Source organism: Cervus canadensis, chromosome 13, assembly GCF_019320065.1.
Source record: "Cervus canadensis isolate Bull #8, Minnesota chromosome 13, ASM1932006v1, whole genome shotgun sequence".
Taxonomy (NCBI): domain Eukaryota; kingdom Metazoa; phylum Chordata; class Mammalia; order Artiodactyla; family Cervidae; genus Cervus; species Cervus canadensis.
The window spans coordinates 26,836,998-26,863,358 of record NC_057398.1 but is presented as its reverse complement, the minus strand read 5'-3'; the positions used below and the strand labels follow the sequence as shown (position 1 = coordinate 26,863,358).

General features: G+C 45.0%; 1 protein-coding gene across 4 annotated transcripts in view; it reads right to left on the bottom strand.

Moving 5' to 3' along the window:
• KAZN (kazrin, periplakin interacting protein) overlaps positions 1 to 26,361 on the bottom strand; it is a 1,309,958-nt gene that overhangs the window by 509,911 nt on the left and 773,686 nt on the right. For all 4 annotated transcript variants that reach the window (XR_006272546.1, XM_043485112.1, XM_043485113.1 and 1 more), the window contains one exon: positions 4,384 to 4,624. Coding sequence is in view for 3 of the 4 variants with exons in the window: in XM_043485112.1 (XP_043341047.1) it covers positions 4,384 to 4,624 (241 nt within the window). In the remaining variant the exon portion in view is untranslated. Of the gene's footprint in view, positions 1 to 4,383; positions 4,625 to 26,361 lie in introns of those variants that run through there.

Sequence of the window (26,361 nt, the reverse complement as noted above, 5' to 3'; positions counted from 1 at the left end):
ATGCACGGTGATTTTCAGGAAGAATTTTGAAATCCCATCTCATGACAGCCTACCAGATTAGGAAAAGACAGACAAGTCTCTTACAGCCCATGGATATGACTGGAGAAACCAAGGCATAGGTTCTGGATGAGCTCTGTAACTTAGGGGTGAGCCAAGAGAAGTCCCCAAGATTCTACTGCACTTAGTCTCATTCTCTCTACCACATGAAAATTCTCTTTTTCAAAAAAGATAAAAGTCTACTTGAGAAAACAAGAGTACACAGAGGCAGAATGAAGTGGAAAGGGGTTGCCAAAAGAGAACTCATTTTGCAAAGCAACAGTGTCTAGCATCTCCGCAGACTATTCACACATTCAATTCGGTCCCAAGGTAATTTATACTTCACCAAAGGGTTTCCAGTGTTATCATAATGCTAGATAAGAGCCATCAGACCTGAAGTCACAGTCTATTTTAATGCCTAGGGGGAAAAAAAAAAAACTTGCATCTATTTATGGAAATTTACAAAGGTGTAAGAAAATGACCCTTTTCCCCCTCCTAATCTAACAGATGCAGTAGACAGTAAGCCCTCAACACCCACGAAAGATGCTATGAACATTTCCACTTACATAGGCATATAAATACAACCATTTCCTTAAAAAACACACAAATCATGGCAGTAGGTATGCATCCTACTGAGCATAGGTATTTTATGTTATATACAGTTAAACACCTATTTGCATTGGGTACAGTGGAGCTTAATTGTTTTAGTCTATGCATAGCAAAGCAATCAATTGAATCTAATATTAGCCATTCATTAGATAAAACATTTTCAGAGAAACAAACTGCTATATTTTCCCCTCAAAGAACAGCAAGCATTTTAAACACATTTCCCAGAGATGTTACGCTGAGGAAAACAGCTTAGAAATGTTACTTTAAACAAATCCGTTCTCTGGCTACCAACAACAAGACAAATTGGAACAAATGCTTGGCTCTGTTCTTTCCAAGCCTCCTTCTGTCCACCTGTCAAAGGCAGTCGTGACCTCACCAACCCAAGAGGCAGCTTTGGAGCCTTGAGAAGAGCCACCCTGCACGGATGCCCTGCGCTCCGCATGCCAGCATCCTCATTAGGGATTATCCGACTCACTTGAAGCTGGGAGAGAGAAGATGGGCTGGCTGCCAAGCGTTCTTTCAACACAGATTCTGAAAGAAGATCCTGCAAAGTGTTGAAAGCCCAGATTTTCAGCAGTTCACTTTCCAGACTCCGTTACGTAGCAACAATGCCCGCTCACAGAGGGTACCAACCAAGGTAATATTTTGTTTAAATGACACACTGCATTAACTCTCTAGGAAAACCCAAGTTTTCTTCATCGACTTACCTACTGTCAGATATCCTCACTGGGACAAAACATACACTGGTGGATTGGTGAGCTTGTTTAATTCATCAAAAATAAAATTTTAACAAAAGTATCTGGAAATGGATCGAACAGTTTCTCAGCAGGGAGAGCAAAAGATGACTCTTCCTTGTAACCATTTGTGCTAATATTATTAAAAGGACATTAACATGCATTTCATATGTGCATAATGCCCTTTAGTTAAAAAAATAACTTATACAGTTGCATGATAGAGGATGAGATGGTTGGATGGCATCACTGACTCGATGGACATGAGTTTGAGCAAGCTCCGGGAGATGGTGAAGGACAGGGAAGCCTGACGTGCTGCTGTCCTTGGGGTCGCAAAGAGTCGGACACGACTGAGCGACTGAAACACTTGCATTTTGAAAGATACTCATTCAAATCCGTGATTTGAAAAGTGATAACTCAACAACAGTAAATACTCATGCGCTTTGAGCCCATCGACTTACACCAACACAGACAAAATTAGAACAGAAGACTAATTTGGAAGAACAGTGAGGAATCCCCAAGAACTGAGCTTCTGCGAGCCTTCCTGGAGGTATGTTACAAAGAAGCATAAGAAAGCCAATCAACCACACTTTGAAATTAACCCAAGAGAGCCCAGCGCTTCCCTTTAGGAATAGGAGAGCACTAGCAGAAGACACTACCAGACACCTCTGCAGAAGGTTTCTGTTCCAGCAGAATGCTGCCACATGTCATGAGAACACAAAGCAAAACAAAATAAAAACAAACCCCAAAACACTCACAGAGGCTAAACAGTGCGAAAGGACTGTATGAAGGAATGGTTACTATATATAAGTAAATGATGCCCCACTGAATGTACATGGGGGTCTTGTTTTCTTTTCAACCATCACATCAGTTTAAATTGACATCAATTTAGAGGGCTATGTGGCCAACCATTAAGCTGAGTTAAAATCTTCAACATTTTATTTTCTGATTATAAAATCATTAAACTCTCCCAGCAAAGGTTTTGAAAAATACCGATGGTACACAGACGAAAAATCAAAACCATCCTTCCTCCAGCCACCCACAGACAGCCCCTGGCCTGGGGAGGCACACGTCTCAGAATATAAGGAAGCTGCCGGTTTTGTGTGTTTTCAGGGAGATCAAGAGATCCAAAAGCCATTTCCATTTCCACAGCCTTGTGCATTTTTGTAGGGAAAAAAGAAAAAGGAAACAGCCCCTGACTGCTCCACTACAACAATTTAACCATCAGCTAAGTATCACAGTTTCCAAGTTGAGTTTATAGATCATTGTGGCCCGACCTCCTTAGCGTGCTCAGACTGCACTAGACCCAGGACTCAGATAAAAGCCACTTAACTTTTCCTCGGCTGAGAAAGGGGCGGATGGTGGGAAATAAACCAGCATTGTTCAGTCTGCTTTACCACAGCTTTTGATTCTCAGCAAAATGCCAGTTCTCTGCTATTTTTTAAGGCTGGAAGCATCCGTGCTGATAAAAAGTAAAGCCTGACCATGGCGTCTAACTTCTCTTTTTTGCCCAGGTGCCAGCAGAGAGCATCTTCCACACACAATGACATAACAAGGGATAAATGACAGAATAACCAGATACCCACCTTGAAAACTGTGCAGCAAGCACCATTCTCACACCTTCCCACCATGACGTCATGCTACTTTGGTACCAAATTATTGCCCCGATTCCTAAGACTCCTGACGGACTCCGGAAGTACCAAGTTAAGATCTGAGTTGAACATAAACTGCTAATGTTCAAGCTTAACATCTCACACCAAAAAAAAAAAAAAAAAAAGGCATGCCTACTGCAGGAAGGTAAGGAAGAAACAGAAGCTGACAGAGAGAAGGCATTCCTATGAAACCAGACTCGCTCGCTCTCTCTCAACACTTAGGAGAAGCCTTTGAAATAACAACAAAACCAGAAAATCCTTCTGGGCCACTGGTACATTAAGTCATTAAGTGACATATTTACACAAGTGACCCTCCTAGACTGGATTTTTTTTTTTTTTTTTTTTGGTCACATCCAGGATTTCAGTAGTTTAGTTTGCAATCAAATGACATTAATAATCAGTGACAACTTTTCTTAAGGGGCAATTAGACAAAAAAAGGGGGGAAAATCCTGAAAATCCATTCTGCACCTCTAATTTACAGAAAACAAACAGTATGGATTTTTTTTTGATGCTTCCTCCATCTTTAACCCTTGTATGAGGGTTTCAGAGCTTCATCACTGTCAGTGTCAACACAGACTGTCCTTTTTCCCCTTCTCCTCCTAACTGCAAAGAGTCCCTTCAAGCAGCAGCTACCTGGAAACCCACCATCTACGCCGCCTTCATTTCGCCAGGAGCCCATCACTCAGCCTTTGAGGTCTAAGATTTCCCCGTGGAAAGTGCTCTCAGTGTTTATATTTGCTGGAAATTTAAACTCCCTGCTGAGCACAACATCTACTGTTGCATTGATATAATTCCACTGCCTGCGCGATCTCAAACGGGGAGAAAATAAAGTCCAGATGCAATCGAGACAAGGGATTTGGCATCCGTGGAGAAAAGTGCAAACCAGTCCAATCCTCTACCCCAAAAGCGGCAGCAGAGCCTGGCGCTCCCTCTCGGGCATTCGTTCCAAGGAAAGGAGCCTCCGGAACTGGGGGGGAAGCTGTGGCATTCACCCCTGCAAAGGCCCGAGCATGAAAAGTTTGCCCACGGAGCTGGGGGCTGTGTACCATCTAAAGGGCACTTCCTGCTGCCGGGGGCGGGGGGACCCGCCGGCTGCGCCTAGCTTGCGCTGGCCGGGGCCGGCGTGACCGTGTGAACCCGTGCACGCTGCGCCCGGGTTTTCGTTAATGACAGCAGACTGCAACTCCCAGCAGGGGAGCAGTACCGGCCACCGCCGGGCGGAAAGGGTTGCAAGCCACAATGCAAGGCGGTTTCGCCGCGGGCGTGGGGGGCAACGAGTCCCCGGGCACCTCCGGGTCCGGTCCAGGTCTGGCTCGCTCGCCTCTCCTCCGACCCGGGCGCCAGGCGATCCCTACCTTGCGCGCTGTGCTGGTGGTTCTCCATGTTCGCCGCCGCCGAGTCCGCCGCCGCCGAGGCGCTGGCCGCCGCTCCCGGGCCCGGGCCGGGGCCGCCGCCGCCGCTCAATTCCGCCAGTCTCCGGTTGGTGGCCGTGAGTTCGGCTCGCAGGTTGGTCACCTCCTGACTGGCCGACTGGACCGCCCCATCGATGCGGAGCGCGAGCTGCTTATTGTCTTCCATCATGCTCAGGATTTTGGCCTGGGGGCGAGAGAGGTGACAAAGAGCTGCATGATGCGCGGGGGTTGGGGGGCGCGCGGCCGGGCACCCCCGGCTCTACCTGTTGGGTCCCCAGCGGCCCGGCTTCCCCGAGCCCCGACCCCCAGGCACCGGCAGCGCCGGCTCCTCCGGCGCAGGAATGACAGCGGCGCTTCCAGCCGGAGCCGCGGCGGAGCGAGGCGGAGGGCTGGGGAGGGGGGAAGGGGGGAGGAGAAAGAGGAGGAGGAGCAGAGATCGCCGAGACCCCGGCGCGGAGAGCGACTCGGAAAAGGACACCGCGCGCCGCCAGGCACTCTTTCAATGGAGCCTACCATTCGCCGCGCGCTCAGGAGGGGGCAGGGACCCGGGGCGGGGGCGCTGCCTCGGCCTCCAGCGCCCCCCACCTCCGGGACACACCCCCTCGTGGGGCGGGTGCGGCGGGCGGTGGCCCAGCGTGGGCCGAGGTGGCGCCCCTGGCCAGGGGTGGGGGGGCGCCTGCTCCCAGGCCCGCTCTCGGTCCCCTCCCTGGAGCGGTGGGGCGGCCCCCGCCCTGGCGAACTCGCGCCTAGCGCGGGTGCAGGGACTGGGGAGGAGGTGGGTGCTTGGGAGAGAGGGGTGCTCGGAAGAGGGGCCCCGGAGGGGAGCGGAGATGGAGCTCCGGGGGAGGGGTCTGCTTGCCCGCGCTCTGGAGTGGAGTTCTTGCTTAGCTGTTTCCTTCAAATGCGGTTAGGAATGTTCAGCGGGGAACTGGGCTACTGCCCCGCGTGCCTCTCACTGTCCACCCCCACCCTACTCCATCCCACTCCACCTTCATCTTCAGCGCCCCAACCTGTGTTGTCTCCCCTTCCTCTGAAGGATCGCCCTTTCCTTCCCCAGGGTGGATCACTGGCGCTGTGGCCTCCCCACCGCCCGGAAATGGTGGGTGCACAGATCGGTGGCCTTAGCCAGTCTTAGGCTTCTTAGCTGGGCTAAATATTGGGGGGCAAAAGGAATTCGGCCAGGAGAGAAGTCTGGAAGGCTTCATGGGGCTTCCCTCTTCCTCCCCCTGCTAGGAGTGTGGAGGCCCCGCTGCCTCAGTTTACCTCGCTCCTTCTTCCTGGGACAACAGAAGTAACCTTAAAGTTGATACACCCATCAAGTGCCTCTTTCTCCAGGGGGAGCACAGGCTTTGCATTTTTCACTGGGGCCCTGGATTCCAGCCACCAGACCTTGTTACCATAGCAAGCTTCATTCCATGCAAATAGGACCATTTAAAACAGTCAGTGTAACCCGGAACAACTGGACAAGCTCGCACCACCATTCCAGCTGGGTCAACCTCAGGAGGACAGCTCAGAGCCAGCTGCAGGAGCTGAGGGTCTTCTGCCCTCCCTGGAGGTTGCTCACCCTCCAGATTCAGCAGCACTTGTTGGAAGCCTACTGTGTGCAAAGTACTCGGGATGCACTGTCATCTCTGAAGTAAGGATTATTTTTCCCAATTTGTTGTTTTTCATTCACTAAGTCGCCTCTGAATCTTTGCGTCCCCATGAACTACAACATGCCAGGCTTCCCTGTCCTTTACTGTCTCCCAGAGCTTGCTCAAATTCATGTTCATTGAGTCCATGATGCTATCTCAGCATCTCATCCTCTGCCGCCCTCTTCTCCTTTTCCCAGTTTAGACATGAGGAAACTGAGGCTCTGGGCAGGGTAAGCAGTTTACCCCAGGGACCCACAGAAATCAGGTGAAAGCAGGACTGGGAGTGAGCAGTCATTTGATTCTAGTTAGCCCCACTGTGCCTTGGGTGCCAGGTGTTTCGTTATGTTTCCTTTTATATGGGACCATAAAAACCAGGACAGGGAACCATGGCATACTACAGTCCATGGGGTCCTAAAGAGTTGGACAGGACTAAGCGACTGAAGAACAAATAAACTGACTCTTGCTCTGTCCCCCTGTGAGCACTAACGAGCTTTTGTAAGAGGGCAGGACAGTATTAATGGAGCTGTGACAGCATACTTAAGTTTCTCCTCTGTGCACTCTGCTCTGCTGACTGGCCAGCTGGGTCTTGAACCCCTGACCTTAGTCTCGTTAGCACAAGTTCTAACCCAGTGGACCAACAAAGGAACTTAGACTACTTGGGTTTTGGTAAACCAGAATTTAGTTCTTTGAAGTATTTCAGTTTCCTTATGGAGGAACCATCAAAAATAGAACTTTGTGGGTCTTCAAAAGGCAGGTATGTATTATGTTCAGCCAGTGTGCAAAACGCTTTGGTTCTTTAAACAGTTAAACATAGAATTACTTATAAGACTCAGCAATTCCACTCCTGGATATATACCACAGATATAAAACAGATATTCAAACAAAAATTTGTTCACAAGTGTTCACAGAAGCATTATTCACAACAGCTGGAAGGTGAAACCACCCAAATGTTTGCCAGCAGATGAATGCATAAATACATTGTGGTATATCCATACAATGGAACGTTACTCGGCTATGGAAAGGGTTATAGTACTGACACACACGACAATGTGGACAAACCTCAGTAACATTCTGCGAAGTGATGGAAGCCTTCGACTGTATGGATCACAATAGACTGTGGAAAATTCTGAAAGAGATGGGAATACCAGACCACCTGACCTGAGAAAACTGTATGCAGATCAGGAAGCAACAGTTAGAACTGGACATGGAACAACAGACTGGTTCCCAATAGGAAAAGGAGTACGTCAAGGCGGTATATTGTCACCCTGCTTATTTAACTTCTATGCAGAGTACATCATGAGAAACTCTGGACTGGAGGAAGCACAAGCTGGAATCAAGATTGCCAGGAGAAATATCAATAACCTCATGTATGCACATGACACCACCCTTATGGCAGAAAGTGAAGAACTAAAGGGCCTCTTGATGAAAGTGAAAGAGGAGAGTGAAAAAGTTGGCCTAAAGCTCAACATTCAGAAAACTAAGATCAAGGCATCCGGTCCCATCACTTCATGGCTAATAGATGGGGAAACAGTGGAAACATTGTCAGACTTTATTTTTCTGGGCTCCAAAATCACTGCAGATGGTGATTGCAGTCATGAAATTAAAAGACGCTTACTCCTTGGAAGGAAAGTTATGACCAACCTAGATAGCATGTTAAAAAGCCAAGACATTACTTTGGTCAACAAAGGTCCGTCTAGTCAAGGCTATGGTTTTTCCGGTGATCATGTATAGATGTGAGAGTTGGACTATAAAGAAAGCTGAGCACCGAAGAATTGCTGTTTTTAATCTGTGGTGTTGGAGAAGACTCTTGAGAGTCCCTTGGACTGCAAGAAGATCCAACCAGTCCATCCTAAAGTATATCTGTCCTGGGTGTTCATTGGAAGGACTGATGTTGAAGCTGAAACTCCAATACTTTGGCCACCTGATGCAAAGAGATGACTCATTTGAAAAGACCCTGATGCTGGGAAAGATTGAGGGCAGGAGGAGAAAGGGATGTCAGAGGAAGAGATGGTTGGATGGCATAACCGACTCAATGGACATGGGTTTGAATGGACTCTGGGAGTTGGTGATGGACAGGGGGGTCTTGCATGCTGTGGTTCATGGGGTCACAAAGAGTTGGACATGACTGAGCGACTGAACTGAAGTGAAGGAAGCCAGACACAGAAGATTACATTTTGTAGGATTTCATTGATATGAAATATCTAGAGTAGGAAATCTATGGAGACAAAGCAGATTTGTGGTTACCAGGAGTTGTGGGGAGGGGAGAGTGTGCAGAACTACTTAACAGAGACTGAATTTTATTTTGGAGTGTTGAAAATGTTTTGGAACTAGAGAGAGGTTGTGTTTGCACAACATTGAGAATGAAGTAAATGTTGTCTAATCGTTCACTTTAAAAAGACTGGTTTGAGTCTTCCCTGGTGGTCCAGTGGTTAAGACTCCACCTTGCAATTCAGGGGATGCCGGTTTGATGCCTGGTCTGGGAGGATCCCATATGCCATGGGGCAACTAAGCCCATGAGCCACAAGTACTGAGCCCACTCTCCCTGCAGCCCATGGTCTGTAACAAGAGAAGCCACCACAATGAGAAGAGTAGCCCTCGCTTGGCCACAACTAGAGAAAGTCCAAGTGCAGCAATGAGGACCCAGTGCAGCCAAAAATAAATAACTTTTTAAAAGGTTAATGTTATGTTTTATGAATTCCACTTCAATAAACAAAAATATGTATGCAGGTACCAAAAAAAGAAAAAAAGAGAAGGGTGTCCTGGAAACAAACCTTCTGAGAAAGCAATTAAGAGCAGCTCTTCTTGAAGTGCCGAGGACAGGGGAGCCCGACGTGCTGCAGTCCATGGGGTCGCAGTCGGACACGGCTGAGTAACTGAACAACTTCTTGAAGAGCTGTGTGTATACTAGAGTGCACATGTGTGTGTGTGCTCACACCTCTCTACAGCACTCATCCGAAAGCACAGTAATTGATCTGTTTATGAGTCTCCTACTTCCCTGAGAGCCCTGCGTGGGAGGAGGAGGGTGGTCATTTGTGTACGTGTTATTTCTCTTCACATCCTTGCCACCTAACCCATAGGAAGCGCTCTGCAAATGAATGTGTGAGCGGTGTGTACAGTAAACAAACTGACCAAGTGTTACTCATTTTCCACTTCAGTGAAATTATCCCCACGCACCAGAATCTTCAAATCAAAACAAAACAAAACAAGCCACACCCCAAAATCTAACCAGGATAAAAGAAAGCAAAGACCCATTCCTTGGGCACACTCTCATCTCTCTCTGTCCACCTCTTCCCCAACTGTGGTACAGCCACTGAGCTTGCAAGAAACTCTCCTTAGAAACTCCTGGGGTGCCTCCTAGGATTTTAAAGAATTTTATTTTTTGAGATTTGTTTTCTAAACACACAAAAAAGGAGCTTTTCCCAGCTGTGTCTCCTTACGTTCACACATGCAAAAGGATCAGATCTCAGACAGAAAACCTGAGATTAATTACCCTCTAGAATCCACTTGATTTAAACTGAAAAGCTTACTTAATCTATCTTCCCCACCCCTTCCAGCTTCCACTGGCACTTTTACCTAGGTGATCTCAGGTAACAAAATAGTCACAGAATTTGTGTCCTTTTCCACTTGCCTATCTGTAGGGCAGATATGCATTTACAATTATTTCTTGGGAGACACATACAACCTGTTGGGTGACGGGCTCCAGATCTGTCATCCATAAAGCGCTCTGGGATTCACAACTATGAGAATTTAACAGTACTGTGTGTTCTGTTTCAAGATTCTCCCTTCTGTATGTTCCTGAAGTAGCCCCCACCTCCCACCCCAGTAAACTGATGTTAAGAACCAAGCTAGAAAATGTGTTCACTTTATAGGGACCTGATGCTATTTTTCCAGTGTCACCATCAGCCAGACCCCATCCAAGGCTCAGGCAGTGCATGAGCAAACGATGCCGTGCACATTGGATGCCTGTCAAAGCTTGCCTGAGCATTTTGGAAAGTCTGTAAAACCATCCCAGCTCAGAGAAAGAAAATTCCTAATAAGAACCAAGACAAAGAGACTAACTCATTGCTGACAGCAGTGTCATCTTCACTTCCCTACTTCCATAAATAGAGTGATTTTATAATGTAATGTCCAAACTGGGACACTTTTGAGAGTGAAAGAGGGTGTTATGAATAGTGAAGCTGGGACAAGTGGCATAAATTGGAACTGTCCTAGGAAACCACTGAGCCACCTCGGAAGCCACCCCAGGAAACCTAGTGTGTATATACACAGCGTGGGCTGAGGTGGTGCCCCCGGTGAGGGGTGTATATATATATACACTGAAGGAAAAACAAAGACTTTGATTCTCCCACACATTGGTGGTTGATTGCACAAGTTCATTTTCCCATCCTCCATAACTTCATATCCACAAAAATTCTTGCTTCTGTCACAAAAACCCTTCTCATCTTGGGTCTCCCCAGGAATTCTAGCCACATATAACTTTCCAAAGTACTTTTACATCTCTCCTCTTATTTTATCTTTGCAGCAACTCCATCAGAAAGAGGAGGTAACTGGAATCTGCATTTGGCAGGTTAAAACACGGAGGTTGAAGAGTTTGTCCTAAGATCATGAAATTGAACTAAAAGGTCCTTGAGACCAGCCCCATAGCTGCACGTCCTTCCTCTTCTTAGCCCCAGTACCCAGTACATATTTGTCAAGTGAATGAGCTGGGACCAGGACAGAGGATCCCCAAGTGTGGCTTCATGTCTTCTCTCTGAATCAGTCAGGCTCCTGATTTGTCTGGCTCAGATCAGGAACTGGAAGCAGCATTCAAATGCTTCCTCTTGCCAGGTTAAGTTCCTACATGGGACAGGGTGATACAGGGGAGGTCTGAAAAGAAGCCCAGGAGTCAGTGTCCCGTGAAATCTCGATGGTTCTTTGGGTCAACATGTGGCTGCCTATAGGAGCCGGGGAGAAGTGTGATCCTGCCACTTTCCCTTGCTGCAGATAGTGTCCCTTCCTAGGCTATAAGAGGCACACCTCTGGACTTCAGGTTGGTTTCAGTGTTTCTTAAAGTGAGGCTGCAGATGGCTTGATGTAGAGTTCCCAGAAGATGCCTGTAGATCCTGAGCCCTAATCCAGACCTAGAAGAATCTCTGGGCGAGGCTCTGGGCATCTACATTGGCAAAAAGCTTCCCAGGAGTACCTGGTGCCCAGTGAAGTTTGAGACTCACTGCTAGTTCCTGACTCACTGCACTAGGCACCCAGCACAGGATGCTCATAAAGCTCATACACACGTGTCAAGTACATAAATTCCAGGAACCCCTGAGCCACAGGAATGATGACAAGGACTCCCTGCTCTTTCTCTTCTCTGTGCTGTCTGTCCCGTGTCTTCCCAGCCCCCTCCACTCAAGAGCCCCCAGGGAATTACCCTCCCTCTCTGCAGATGGATGCTCTGTTTATTCAAATTGTCACATATGAATCCTGGCCAATCTAGGAGATGTATCTCTTGTTCATTTACATGGTTTACTTTGGCTGAGTGGGTTTTAACATGTGCTCTGGGGAAAAGGGCAACGCATCTCAGAAAGAGGCAATCAGATCTCGGTGCTCTGGGTGAGAAGATCAGGAGCGGGGCAGAGTCAAGGATGTAGAGACAAGAGATCAGGTGGTGAGCCCCAACACCTAAGTTATATTCCCTTCTCAGCAATGCCCTACCCACTTACTGCTATGAGTAGCCCTCAAAACCAGTTATGAAACGAAGGGATATAAAGAAAGAGAAACCAGGAGGGAAACAGGGGAGAGGATTGTGGGCCATCAGGAAACAGCCTGCAGCTTTGAGGTGGGGATGTATGTTTATAGGTGTCCATTATATATAGGTGTATGTATACATATTGATGGGCTTCCCAGGTGGCTCAGTGGGTAAAGGATGGCAGGAGATTTGGGTTCAAGCCCCGGATTGGGAAGATCCCCTGGAGAAAGGAATGGCAACCCACTGCAGTATGCTTGCCTGGATAATCCCATGGTTAGAGGGTCCTGGAGGTCTACAGTCCATAGGGTTGCAAAGAATTGGACATGACTGAGCACACATGCACACACAAACATAGATAAATATGTACAGTACGCACACACACAATTCAGTGTGGACACCAGGCACAGTTACTCATGTGAAGACTGCCATTCTCCTTTTGACTTCCTAAAGAATTTCTCATCAAATATCACATATTAATGCAAACATATGGGATCTAGAAAGATGGTACTGATGAACCTATTTGCAGGGCAGCAATGGAAGACACAGATATGGAGAAGAGACTTGCGGATACAGTTGGGGAAGAAGAGGGTGGGACAAATTGAGAGAATAGCATGGAAACACATCTATTACCATATGTAAAATAGATAGCCAGTGGGAATTTGAGATGTAGGGAGCTCGAACCAGTGTTCTCCGACAACCTAGAGTGGTGGGATGGGGTAGGAGGTGGGAGGGAGATTCAACAGGGAGGGGACATATGTAGACCTATGGCTGATTCATGTTGATGTATGGCAGAAAGCAACACAATACGGTAAAACAATTATCCTCCAATCAAAAATAAATTTAAAAAAGGGTCAGGAAGTTGGTCGGGTGCGTCCCTTCTGTGTACGTACTTAACCAATCAGGTCACTTCTGTGTATTTTTCATTAGCAAAAAAGTCCTTTAATAATCAGAAGCTGCTACATATGAAACAGATAAATATTAAAACCATACATAGTAACCATAGACTAAAACACATAAGCATATATGCTTAAACCATCTATTTTTGAAAGAAGTACATTTCCTTCCCACCCCCGACCCCCGTTGAAGGTTTCTTGGGTATTTTGTTAATTTTTGTTTTCCTTTTTAATCTATTTTTTTAATTGAAGGATAATTGCTTTACAGAATTTTGTTGTTGTTTTCTTGGGTTTTTGATGTGTTTCTTACTTGGTTTAGTGTGGGGCCTATAAGAGAATGTGCCTAATGATCTGTTCTCTTGGCTCTGTCATAGCCTCAGTGGACAAATAGAGACAGACAAGAAAAATACAGAAGGGGACGACAGAGGATGAGATGGTTGGATGGCATCACCGACTCAATGGACATGAGTTTGAGCAAGCTCTGGGAGTTGGTGATGGACAGGGAAGCCTGGTGTGCTGTAGTCCATGGCGTTGCAAAGAGTCAGACATGACTGAGCGACTGAACTGAACTGAAGCAAAGCAAAATACAAAACCCTGAGAGAAGTATGTCCCTGTAGAGAACTGTTACTACACCTCAAGGAACTGGTCCAACCCCTAGGTATGTTGCAGGACCTCTCACCCTCTCATATCTTGGCCATCTCCATGGGTTGGAGATTTTATTTTCCAGGAGTCCAGAGCCATCTCTAGCAGATTCTCTCAACAGGGCTAAAGAAAATAGATTCAAGTCTTCTGGCCATTCAGTCTTCAGCTTTAATTCCTCGTCTCAGCAAAGCACCCTCTCTATAGTCTAATGGCAAGACTATGCTGGCTGACATCAACAATGATTTCACCCTTCCCTGAGCATAGCCTCAACTCCATAGACTCTGGAGTTAGTCAGACAAAGGTTCAAGTACCAGCCTTGCTACTTGTTGGCTCTGTGACACTGGATGAGTTTCTTAACTTCTCTGAGCCTCCATTTCCTCATTAATAGAATGCGATAATATTGGGATAAGATACGATAAGTCTACCGACTTCATAGGCTTATTGAGGAATTAAAGGAGACAATGCATATGAAGGACTGGTCAGTGCCTGGTGTCTGGAAAGAACTCCATAGATGTTGCCAACGATGCAGAGGCAGATGATAGCGATGATGGTGATGGAGAAAGGGAGAGTTGCAAGGGCAGCTCCCATTCTTTGGACACTCACTATGGCCGCCACTGTGCTCATCCACTGATTCCCACTAACTCAGGCTGAATTGTCCCAACACTGACAGTAGACATTATGAGCCCCTTATCAGCGGATCAGAAAAAACAAAAAACAAAACCTCAGGCTTGGAAGGTTTGCTCGCACTTTCCCAACTGAAAAGTAGCAGAATCAGATTAAAACACAGGTGAGTCTGACTTGAAAGTTTCTGCCTTTTCTTTCGTTCCTATTTTCCCCTATGATCCATGAACACAATCTTATCCCAGTGCACACTGATGCACAGAGGGACCGTCTGTGTCCCTTTGAACCCCATGACCTTCATTCTCTGCAAAGGCACTGATCTAATGGAGAAGCAGGAGAGTGGTCAGTGCATTAGTCCTTCTGGGCCCCGGGGACCCATTTGGTAAATTAGTTCTTTTGGTTCATGAAATGGTACCCCAGTGGCTTGAAATACTTTACAGATCTACCCTAAATGGGTAATTTATTCTTTTATCACTGATGGTATTAATCTTGTGATCTCCAGCCTATAAAAGTTGTTTTCTGTGGGTAGGGAGAGGAAAGGGACGGTGACTTTTTTTTTCCCCCAACAGAAGTGCATTAGACTTGGTGAGGAGCAGAGCATAATTTTTCAAGAATGGAATTTTTAGGACTTCTTCCTCCCCATGTCATGCTCTCTCTCTCTCATTTATTTAACAAAATGATATCTTTAGCAGAGAGTTTTTCTGCTCATTTCTTCTTTCATCCCTACCTCTCACCCAGACTCTTGTGAGCTTCTGCATCCTTCTGAGTTCTTTTTTTCTCACTCCTAGGATAAGTTACACACTAAGTCCCCACTAAGGACCAGTGCTTCCTCTTCCAGGCAGGAAAGAAGAAGATGACCCTCAGTCAAGGCCGCAGAGGAGACACTATATTAGACATCAACCAACCAAAGGAATTAAGACCCTAAAACCCCTCGACAACTTATTTTTATAGAAGCGTCTCAGATTTGACAATGCACATGGTCCTTTTTTAGGAATTGGAAGTCGCTGGGGTAGGAAAGGGCCTTGGAATCTTGCCCCTTGAGTCCACACTCAACCTTCTCAGCGCTGAAGTGAACTGGGAAAAATATGCACGTGTTGGTGCTCAGTCACTTCAGTTGTGTCTGACTCTTTGTGACGCTATGGAGTGCAGCCTGCCAGGCTCCTCTGTCTTGGAGTCTTGCATGGTATCCTCCAGGCAAGAATATTGGAGTGGGTTGCCATGCCCTTCTCAGGGGATCTTCCCAACCCAGGGATCAAACCCATGTCTCTTGTGTCTCCTGCATTGGCAGTGGGTTCTTTACCACTAGAGCCATCCAGGAAGCCCCCCGGGAAAAATGTGTATTAGCCAAATAGTATAGGCTGTTCAATACAGCATGTCATGAAGGCCTGTGACCATCTGCCCTGATGTTAGGGTTATCTCTCTGGTTGTATACATAACTGGAAGACAGCTATCTTATCCAACATTTGGCTCATTGGGTAATGTGTGCCCAGCCAGTAAATTGTGAAGTTGCTGTATTTATCTTAATTGACTACCCTTTTATTTTTTTAAACCTGCCTTGTTTGATGCTGGGGAGATGTAAAACAATTTATAATCCAATATTTGGAGCCACAAGGCCATGTTATTAGGCACGTGTGCAGTTCAAGAGGGAGCTGTATTTGCTCAGAGCAATGTCAGTTACAGTGCTTACCATCAGCACCCTCAGCCATGTTGGTAGTAAAATGGTACCCGGACACCTTTTCCCAGGAACAGCTAGCTACCAGTGTTTGTTTCATTTGAAAAACAAACAAAAGAAGAGGAGGTTTGGTTTTAAAAGGGGTGAGTGGAGATGGGAAAACCAGTACTGAGGGGAGGGATTCACTCTTTCTCTTTGCCAAGTGCTCCCTAGCATCCTGTCTGCATGTCCACAGCCCTGGACCCTGAATCCAGCACACTGGTTCCATCCCTCAAACCATGGGGATCACATCTACAGGCATCCTTCTGCCCAGGCTCTGAAACAGCTGTCCTATATCAAAGAGACGAGACTGTCTGGAAAAATAGAAACAGAGCTGGTTCCTCCCGCAGCCAGTGAGGACCCCCCAGGGAGTCCTGCAGAAAAGTCACTTAACCCCGGGAGCCTGATAGCTTTGAGGAAGCGTGGTGAGCCTGAGTCCCCTAGGCAGCTTTTGGGAGGACAAGACAGACAGATCTAGGTTCTCATCCTGTCATTCATTAGGAAGAATCAAATCAAAGTGTGAACTTCAATGTCTCCTAAAAGATGGACCAGTCCAGGGCCCTGGCTAGCCCACAGAAGACCTTGATGCAAGTTAGAAAAGATGGGTTCCCTTCTCATATGTGAGTAACAGCCCTGACTGGAGGCACAGAACCAGAGAATGGAGCCCGAGCACTCTTCTGTGTTAGTTCCTTTTGGAAACTTAACAGGAAGTGATCACCAGTTGGATTTTCAACCTTAATCAGAGGGTTTCTGGGATGGAAGAAGGGTTTGTTTTTAAAGATTTTTTTCTATTATTATTGTCTTAGTTCCAAGAAACACATACTTTTACAAATCTATGTACATTTTTATAAGAACAACACTGAATGAAGAGTTTTCATTAAATATCAGTAATAGTATGAACCCTTTCTTCTTGTAAGTGTTCTAAAAAGAAGAGGCTAAATATTCATCAGAAGGACTGAGGCTCAAGCTGAAGCTCCAATCCTTTGGCCACCTCATGGGAAGAAATGACTCGTTGGAAAAGACCCTGATGCTGGGAAAGATTGAAGGCAAAAGGAGAAGCGGGTGGCAGAGAATGAGATGGTTAGATAGCATTACCAACTCAATGGACATGAATTTGAGCAAACTCTGGGAGATAATGGAGGACAGAGGAGCCTGGGACTCGGGCAGGACTGAGCGACTAAATAACAACAAACAAGAGGAGCTAGTAGATTCAGAATCTGGTTTTGCCTGAAGGTGTGCATGGAAGAGGTGCTAGATAATGACAACAATGATTCTAGTGAGTTCTTAACCTCATCACTAAGCACTTTACTCATTACTGACCTGGAGATTTTTGTAGATACTGACACCTATGGAAGGCAATTTTTATTTTGGGTGGCCCCAAATTAATTCTATTATTTCACTAACACTTTGTGGGCTATTACACTCAAAAGTTACACCTGACACACCTGTAAAGTCTTCTGATTTTCATGAAATGTTGTTTTCAATTGTAGAAGAAAGGAGCATTCTCTAGCACCATGAGTTTTATCTTCACTTGCCATATCAGAATCAATCACTAAGGTTTTCCGTCTTTCTGTTGGCCTCATATTCACAGCGTCTGAGTCAGAACTATATTTTGAAGATCCTCTGAGACACTAGTATATATGTCACTTCGACAAGCAGAGAAAGTATCTGAGTAAAATTCACTGAAAATTCTTTTTCACTCAAAATTTCACAATGCATCATTTTTAAAATTTTATGTTTATACTATACACAAGGTTGGAACAAAAATCTAACAGAGCAAAACGTGAATGATAACAACAATCGTAAGTTGTATTATGAACCTTTGATTGGTGTTAAGCTCTAACAACTTCACATGGTGATGTTAATTGTATTACTCTCTAAAAACATGTTGATACAACTCTGGTCAACGACGTGGGGTAGTAAACGATGTATTAATACATCTCTAGTCAATAATGTGTTTTTAACCTATGTCCTTTACAAGAACCCTCTGGGGAAGATGCTACAATGATTATTCCCATTTTACAGATAAGAAAACTGAAGCTCAGGGAGATAAAGTTACTAAAGGTCAGACAACACACAATTGGCAGAACCAGGACTCATTTCAATGAGATGTCAGTGGACTCCACTTTACTAGTATTCTGTATCACCTCCTTTTATGACAACTTGCCATTTGCATTGTTGAAGTGAAAAGCATAGTAGAGATGGGTTTTATGTCCAGTCCTGAACTGAGGATGGCAATGGATCAATAAACCCTTTTTCTGGAGAGATGGGAGGAAGGGGAATAATGACTATGAGTACAGTCATCTGCCATCTGCGCCAGGAAATCCTAGTTTTACCATTGGGAGGAAATTCCAACAACCATGATCAGTCCTAGGATGCTCATGGCTTCAGCAGCTCTGACTTCCTTCCTGCATACCTTTGCCACTTTCATTATCAGCAAGTGAGAAAAGAACATTACCCGGTTGATGGACAGATTTTAGATCGGGAGAGGACCACAGAGTTCATAGGTCAAACACACCTTCTTTACAGATGAAGAAACTGAGAGCCAAGAGATAATGTGACTTGCCCAGATGACCCAGCCATGGGGCAGCAATCCTATTATTCCTGTTTGTTTATGTTTTTATAAGTGAATACATGGCCACGGGAGATGTTCAGTAAACATTTATTGAACTGAAATAAATTGTGACATTTGATGTATACATCTGAGGGACGCATCAAAAAAAAACAAACCAGCTCTATTTCTGATCATTCTGTTGTGAAAAGCTTCCAAACTCAATATGGGGTGAAAGTGGCTCTGAAGCATCACTTTGATCTTTAGATAACTTTTACTTGAAAATGATAGCAAAGCTGGCAACCAATTCTTCCAGAAATTAATAATCAAACTTTAAAAGTCTCTTTGGTTTTTCTGGCAACTTAAAACAGAAAGAAACTAAACATTTCCTATCATGTCTCTCCCCTCTCCCTTTTGACACCCCGCTAGGGAACAGCTGTGTCTATTTAAGATGGATTTTGATCTCTCAGAAGAGATCTGGTTTCTGTGCATACGGAACTGCTGCCTGGAGATGGCATGTGCAGTTCTGAGAAGGTGTTGGGATTCAGCTGACTCTGCTGTAATTCTAAGAGGCGATCAGCAGAAGTTGTTCTTCTCTTTGGGACGTGGGTGACATGATACCTTGGCTGACACAGGTGTGCTGGGCTGTGATGTCCTGCTGCCTCGGGCCTCATTTGGTACCCTCTCCTCATCCCTCTGGCCTCTCTGTGGTAGGTTGACTTATTGTTTCTAATTTCTCACTGCCTTTCAATAATAATATTACCCATCCTGTACTCTCTCTTGTGATTTTTAAGCAGCTCTGACCAGCAGAGGTGGAGGACCTTTTTCTGCCCCATTGATACTAGGCTTGGCCACATGACTGGCTTTGGCCACTGGAATCTTAGTGAACTTGCAACAAACTGCGACCTTAAGTGTATTGACAGTCTGACCTGGCCTACTGTGCTCCTGTGATCCTCCATAAGAAGACCATGGCTTAGACAACTGCCTCTTTAGTTTCAGCCCCAGATAAAGACAGAACAAACCTGAACCAGACCTACAGCCTGGAATAAAACCCAGCCAAATCTGAGTCATGGTCTCACCAATGTGCAGATGCATACATGAGACAAATGAGTATGGTTGCAAGCCCCTGAGATTCTGAGGCTGTTTGTTACACAGCAAAGACTGACTAATACATTATTGAAATTAGCACCTTGATATAGGCTGTGATTCTGCCCGCAAGTGAAAGAAAATCAACGTGTACTAGCTTATATACCAACAGGAAATGTATTGGCTCACAAAACTGGGAAGCTTAGATGTAAATTAAGAATTCTAGAAGCTTGAGTAATGCCATCAGATCTCTATCTTTCTTGCTTCTGTTTTCTCATTCTCTCTTGTGCAAGTGGCCTTTCTCTACTCAGAGAAGGCTGGGGACATGGCTAGAGGCCGCTCCAGGTTCACCTCCTTCTACGTTAGCTTTGTGAGTCTCAGAGGAAGAAGCTTCTCTTGCCAGGGGAAGAGCTGACTTATACCTGGGCAGGGCCCAGTGCTACACAGTTGACCAGGCTTGATGTGTGAGTCCACCCTGGAGGCCCCAGTGAACCAGGTTGATGGCTCCACCAGAGGTGCTGGGAGTGGGAAGGAGCTCATGCTCAAGGAAGGGGGAGGATTCAGCAGAAGGAGATGGGACACTGGGAAGCCCTAGGTGGTGGGGTCCACGCCACCACACCACTGCCCCAGTAATAAAGTGATGAGTGCAGTGACTTAGGGTGATGACTGGGCCATTCACTCAGGTCCAGCCTCACCTCCCTAAGCAATGAGCTAAAGGCAAGTTGCTTAACTTCTCCAAGCTCCAGTGTGTTCTATTATAAAGAGAGGATAACAGATGCATAAGGCATTATAGGATGGTGATGAGGATTAAATGAGATATTATGGTAAATGCTCAGTCTGTCTAGGGGATACAACAGAGTTCTCCCTAAGGCTCCTTGTCAGGGCCCTTGCACTCACCCGTACAGGGCCATGAATATCAGCAGCTGAAGGCTCACAGTTGTATCCCCCAACCAGTGAATGCCTTCTGCTGCAGGAGCCTGCCTCATCCAAGGGTACACCTGCACTCAGGGGCCAGTCCTTGGCCAGTGACTTGGGTACTGCCTCCACTTGGGACTCCTCTGAAGGACCACTCCAGCTCCAGAGTCCCCACTAGGCATCAGGGGCAAACCATACAGTCTGCCAACTTTTCCCTCTGTCCAATTCTGACTTCCTCATTCCCTTACATGAGTATTCCCCTAAAGCAGTGGTTCCCAGCCTTTTCTGGCACCAGGGACCAGTTTCATAGAAGACAATTGTTTCACAGATGGGGGGGTGGGGATGATTTAAATGCATTACATTATTGTGCACTTTATTTCTATTATTATTATTACATCAGCTCCATCTCAGATTATCAGGCATTAGATCCTGGAGGCTGGGGACACATGCCCTAGAGTATTCTCCAGTCAACTGTCTGCACGTGGAGAATGTAATCTAAGGCATTCTGATAGATAGCATGCGGGGGTGCTCATGGGCGCTAGTTATAATCAATGCCACTCACCTATTCATTCATTCGGCACCACCCCTCTGCCAAGGGGACCCATATAAGAGGTAGAATAATATACTGGTTAAGAGCACAGACTTGCCTCTGGAACCAGACTTCCTAGGATCAAATCCCTAGTCCCCCTGGCCTGTGACCTTGGGAAAGGCATTTGGCTTCTCTATGCCTCAGTTTATAGTTTCTGCCTCATTGGGTTGTTGCGAGGATTAAATAAGATGATGAGCATAAACAGTTTAAAACTGCACTGGGTCCAGAGCAAGTTCTTCCTAACATCTGCTCCTCTGTATTGCACTGGGTGGTGGATTAGGAGCTGGAGGAAGTCCATTCCCTGCCCTTACACTGTCACAGTCTAGTGGCCAAAATAGTAAATAAGTGGCACAAAGGCTCAGAAATGTGAGAGTCCTTGGCTTGTCTGAGAAACAGTGAAGGACTTATAAGGACTTCAGCTTTTACCCTGAGTGAGATGGGAGCCACTGAATGGTTTTGAGCAGAAGAGTGACATGAGATAATTTATTCTTTAAAATGCTCCCATGGATGCTCATGGAAAAGACTCTAGGGGGACAAGAGTGGAGGCAGGAAACCATTTAGGCAGCAGTTGCTCTGTCTAGAGAGATGTGATGGTGGCTTGAAAGATGGTAGTGCGGTGGAAGGAAGCCAGGAAGAATGTGGAGAGAGAAGACTGGTTTCTAGAGGGATGCTGAAGCCACAGGACTTGCTGACAGCTGGTTGCAGCATGTGTGATAGACAGGAAGACAGGAGTCAAGGAGGAGATGGAAATTTCCTGGTGGTCCAGTGGCTACACTAAGTCATGTCTGACTTTTGTGACCCCATGGACTGTAGCCTGCTCGGTTCCTCTGTCCATGGGATTCTCCAGGCAAGAATACTGTAGTAGGTTGCCATTTCCTTCTCCAGGGCATCTTCCTGACCCAGGGATCAAACCCGGGTCTCCTGCATCGCAGGCAGATTCTTTACCAACTGAGCTATGAGGGAAGCCCTTGTAGAGGACCCGGATTCAATCTGTAGTCAGGGAACTAGATCCCGCATAGCACAACTAAGAGTTCTCACACCACAACTAAAAGATCTTGCTTACTGCAACTAAGACCTGGTGCAGCCAAATAAATAAGATGAGTATTTAAAAAAAAAAAAAGGTAAAAAGAATAGTTGAATGCTTTGGATTCAAGCAACTGGAAGACTGAAAAATTCACTTACTGAAAGGGGAAGACTGTGAGAGGATCAGGTTGGGAGGAGGTTGTATGCTCATTTTGAGATGCATATTCGACATCCAAATGGAGATATCAAGTGAGCAGTGGGATACACATGTTGGGAGTTCAAGAGATGGATCTGAGCTGGAAATATGAATTTAGAAGTCATCAGCATCTAGATGTCTTTTAGGGGCTTCCCAGGTGTCGCTAGGAGTAAAGAACCCGTCTGCCAGTGCAGGAGATGGAAGAGATGGGGGTTTGATCACTGGGTCGGGAATATTCCCCGGAGGAGGAAATGACAACCCACTCCAGTATTCTTGCCTGGGAAATCTCATGGAGAGGAGCCTGGCGGGCTACAGTCCATGGGGTCACAAACAGGCGGACATGACTGAAGCGACTTAGTATGCATCAGACTGAGTGAAACTTCTGAATAAATGCTTGTTGGTGGAGAATGACTGAGCCCTGGGTCCTCCAACATTTAGAGGTCAGAGGCAGGAGGAGAAACAAGAAAAAGACTGAGTGGGAGAGTAAGAGAAGCAGGAGAGGAAAACTCGGTGTGATATTCTGAAAGCCACGTGGAAAAAGTGTTTCAAGGAAGCCTTGTTAGAACTTTCTGACAGGCCAAGTAAGCAAGACAGAGGATCTGACAATCCTCTTCACTGGGGGCCCAGAAGAGGGTTTCATCCGGAGTTTAAGAGGATGAGATGGGCTGACATACATAAAGCACTAGCCTAAAACCTGATGCCTCATGGATGCTCATTAAATATTAGTCCTTTTTATCTTAACCCTTCACCTGTCATACAACTTGTCTAACTCACTTACCCTTAACCACACCCCCTACACACACTTATTAATATCAGTTACACAATTTTTCATTATACATGACTAAGCAATTTATATATATGTGTGTGTGTGTATGTGTGTGTGTATGTATATATTTATGCTGTTGTCATTGTTCAGTCTCTAAGTCATGTCTGACTCTGCCATCTCTGGGACTTCCACGATATCAGATCGTGTTGCAGTCCACTCACTTTTCACCATCACTTGTGAGTGTAACTTTAATGTATATTAATAGCCTGAGGGGGTGGGAGGGAGGTCCAAGAGAAAGGGGATATATGTATACGTATAGCTAATTCACTCAGTTGTACACTCAGTGGTACTAGCACAATATTGTAAAGCAATTATGCTCCAATTACAACATATATATATATATATGGCAAAGAGTTGAACACAACTTATCGACTCAACAACAATATATATACATATATATATATATATGTTTTCATTGGAGTATAATTGCTTAACAGTGTTGCATTAGTTTCTGCTGTATAGTGACGTGAATCAGCTATATGTATACATATATCGCCTCCCTCATGGACCTCCCTCCCACCCCTCAGGCTATTAACATATCTTAAAGATACACTCACGAGTGATGGTGAAAGTGAACTGACTGCAACACAATCTGATTCTCTGGAAGTCCCAGAGAGGGCTAGTGAATTTGCAAATATCCTAATAGTATGCCATGATGATGTAGGATTCCTGTGGCTATGAATCACAATCAGTACTAATTATCCCTTCCTTGGAAATTAAATGAGCAGATTTTTCTCCCTATGTGGCAAAAGGTCGATACGATGTCCTAGAATATAATAAAGTGAATGGACCCGGTATGAAAGGCAGCAGGCAGCCTCACACCGGGTTCCCTGCCGCTTATTAATACCAATGAATTGCATTAAATTAGAGGAAAGGTTTTTCACAGGAGCTCTAAAAATTTCAGCCTGGCTGCCATGTGAGACCCCTGGATTCTGCTCCTCATCCAGGGACACACCAGCTACTCACTTTGTTCTTAGTAATTTTGAATCTGATGATGAAAGCAGGCTTAAAAAAAAAATCAGCAGTGGTCAGAGTATGCTTATCCTAGCATTTCTAAGTATACTCATGAGATAGTGAAAACTATAATTTTAGAGCATTATTATGTGTCAGATATTGTACTGAGTATTTTACATTTCTCTCATTTTATCATCTTGAAATTTAACTATTATAACAACTCCATGAGGTAGGTATTATTAACACCATTATAAACTAATGTTCCCAGGAATAAATTCCGAAGGTCACATTGTCAGTAAGTGACAGAGCTGGGGTTTGAATTCAAGGACAACTGACTGTACAGTTGGAGCCTAACCCTGTGTTTTAAGTTGCCTTTTACAAAAGATTGATGTCTTAAGCAGAACATTTAGGAGCTTCTGCTATACCATGCAAGTTACATTCTTATTAGTCAGGCACCAGGGATTAAAAAAGAAATGAAAGACAAAAAGTCTTGGTCTCTGCCCTCAATAAGTATAGATTATACTCTCCTATAAAGTGGGAATAATATCTACCTCTGAGAGTCATTGTAAAGTTCAAGTAAATTAATGGATATGAAACCATCCTATTTCCTAAATAGAAGGAGTGTAACAGGAAGCTGATTTAAAATAATACATTCATAAAGTGCATGAATATCAACATATTTTAATCTGCTGAACCAAATCCTGACAAATGACCAAATTTATCACTCGATCCTAAATTGCAACTTATAGATGAATGGACCAATTTTTTTATGGCACTTGACACAAATCTACTTAGCTCCTATGACTTGATTCATTTAAAAATTCTTTCCTTTTCAATTAAATAATCACCCAGAATTTTAAAAGGCGTATTTCCATTAATAGACTCCCAAATAGATGACCTTTGAGATCACAAAGGTTTATGCAAATTTTTCTGATTGCTTTTTATCTTCTTGTGTATCACTTTCCCTAAAAATTCTGTCAGTCAGTGTATTTAAATTCTTTTCTCATCTCCTCATTGCACCGCTATTTACAATAATGAGCCACAGCTGAAAGGGACTGAAATATCATGGGCTTCTTTTAACATATGCCAACAAGAAGGGTGCTTCACGGTTGGAAAAGGCTAACACATAGCAAGGGTAAGGTTTTCCTCTACTAGTGTGAAATGAAACTAAATTTTTCATTAGTTACTTTCCAGGCCTTGTCCAATTTTTAAAAATTATTTTTATTGGAGTTTAGTTCCTTTCGGGCTTCCCGGGTGGCTCAGTGGTAAAGAATCCACCTGCCAATGCAGGATATATGGGTTTGATCCCTGGGTCAAGAAGATCCCCTGGTGAAGGAGATGGCAACCCACTCCAGTATTCTTGCCTGGGAAAACCCATGGACAGAGAAACCTAGTGGACTTTAGTCCATGGGGTCGCCAAAGAGTCAGACATAGTGACTAAAACAAGAACAAAAAATCATTGCTTTACAATGTTGTGTTAATTTCTACTGTACAGCAAAATGAATCAGCTACACAGATACATAGATCCCCTCTCTGCTGGATTCCTTCCCATCAGGTCACTGTAGAACACTAAGTAGAATTCCCTGTGCTATACACTATGTTCTCATTAGTTATTCATTTTATATATAATATCAGTAGCATATATGTGTCAATCCCAACAATCTGAAAGTCTTTATGAGTAACCGTGTATTAAGTGCTCTCTTTGCGCTTGATCGTTAAAGAGTTCATTAAATCTTCCAACCAGTAGGAGATACTTATTCTTACTGGGTTCACTTTACAGTTGAGAAAACTGAGGTTTTGGAAAGGCAAATAAACTATCCAAGGACATATAGCCAGTATGTCACAGAGTGGGGATCCTGAACCCAGAGTCTAGGCTTTTGACAATCAGGTTCTTGGACCTAGCTTTGCCAGCTGCAAGACCTTGGGTAGATTATTTAGCTTTCTAACTTTTAGTTTTCTCATCTGTAAAATGGGGATAATAATAATCTCAATTTCAACTTTGTCTCTCCCCAAATTGTTATAGGACTAAAGAAGTCACCGGCTGTGAAATGCTTTGTAAATTGTTAAGAACCCAGTGATGGTGATCTTCGTCATTGAGAAGCGAATGCCATGGGTAAAATCAGTCGGTCAATGGAAATGAAGATCGCTCAGTAAGTGGGTACACATTTAAGAGTAGAGCTAGCTTTGTTGAAAGAACCAACTGCCAGCACTGCCTGTGTGCTGACCCTCAGCTGCAGAGGGACTGGCCATCAGAGGCTCTCATCTCCCCAGTGACCCAATCTTGCTGCCCAAGTGTTTAATACCCTTGGAAGTCAGCCCTTAGCAACCCTCCGAAGCTACTTCTCACCTCCCCTACGTGCCAACGAGATTAGTTTTGCCACCTTCTTTGATTAGTGGCACATTTCCAAGCTGAGGGTGTCTGTGGAAGCAATCTTTATGCTCAGATTTATTAAAGCCTCTGTGGCTTTAATGAATTACCGCAATCCAATGAGCCCATAGATACCTTGTATTTAACTTTTATGTGGCTGCCCCAGAAACCAGCTTGAAAAGCAGAA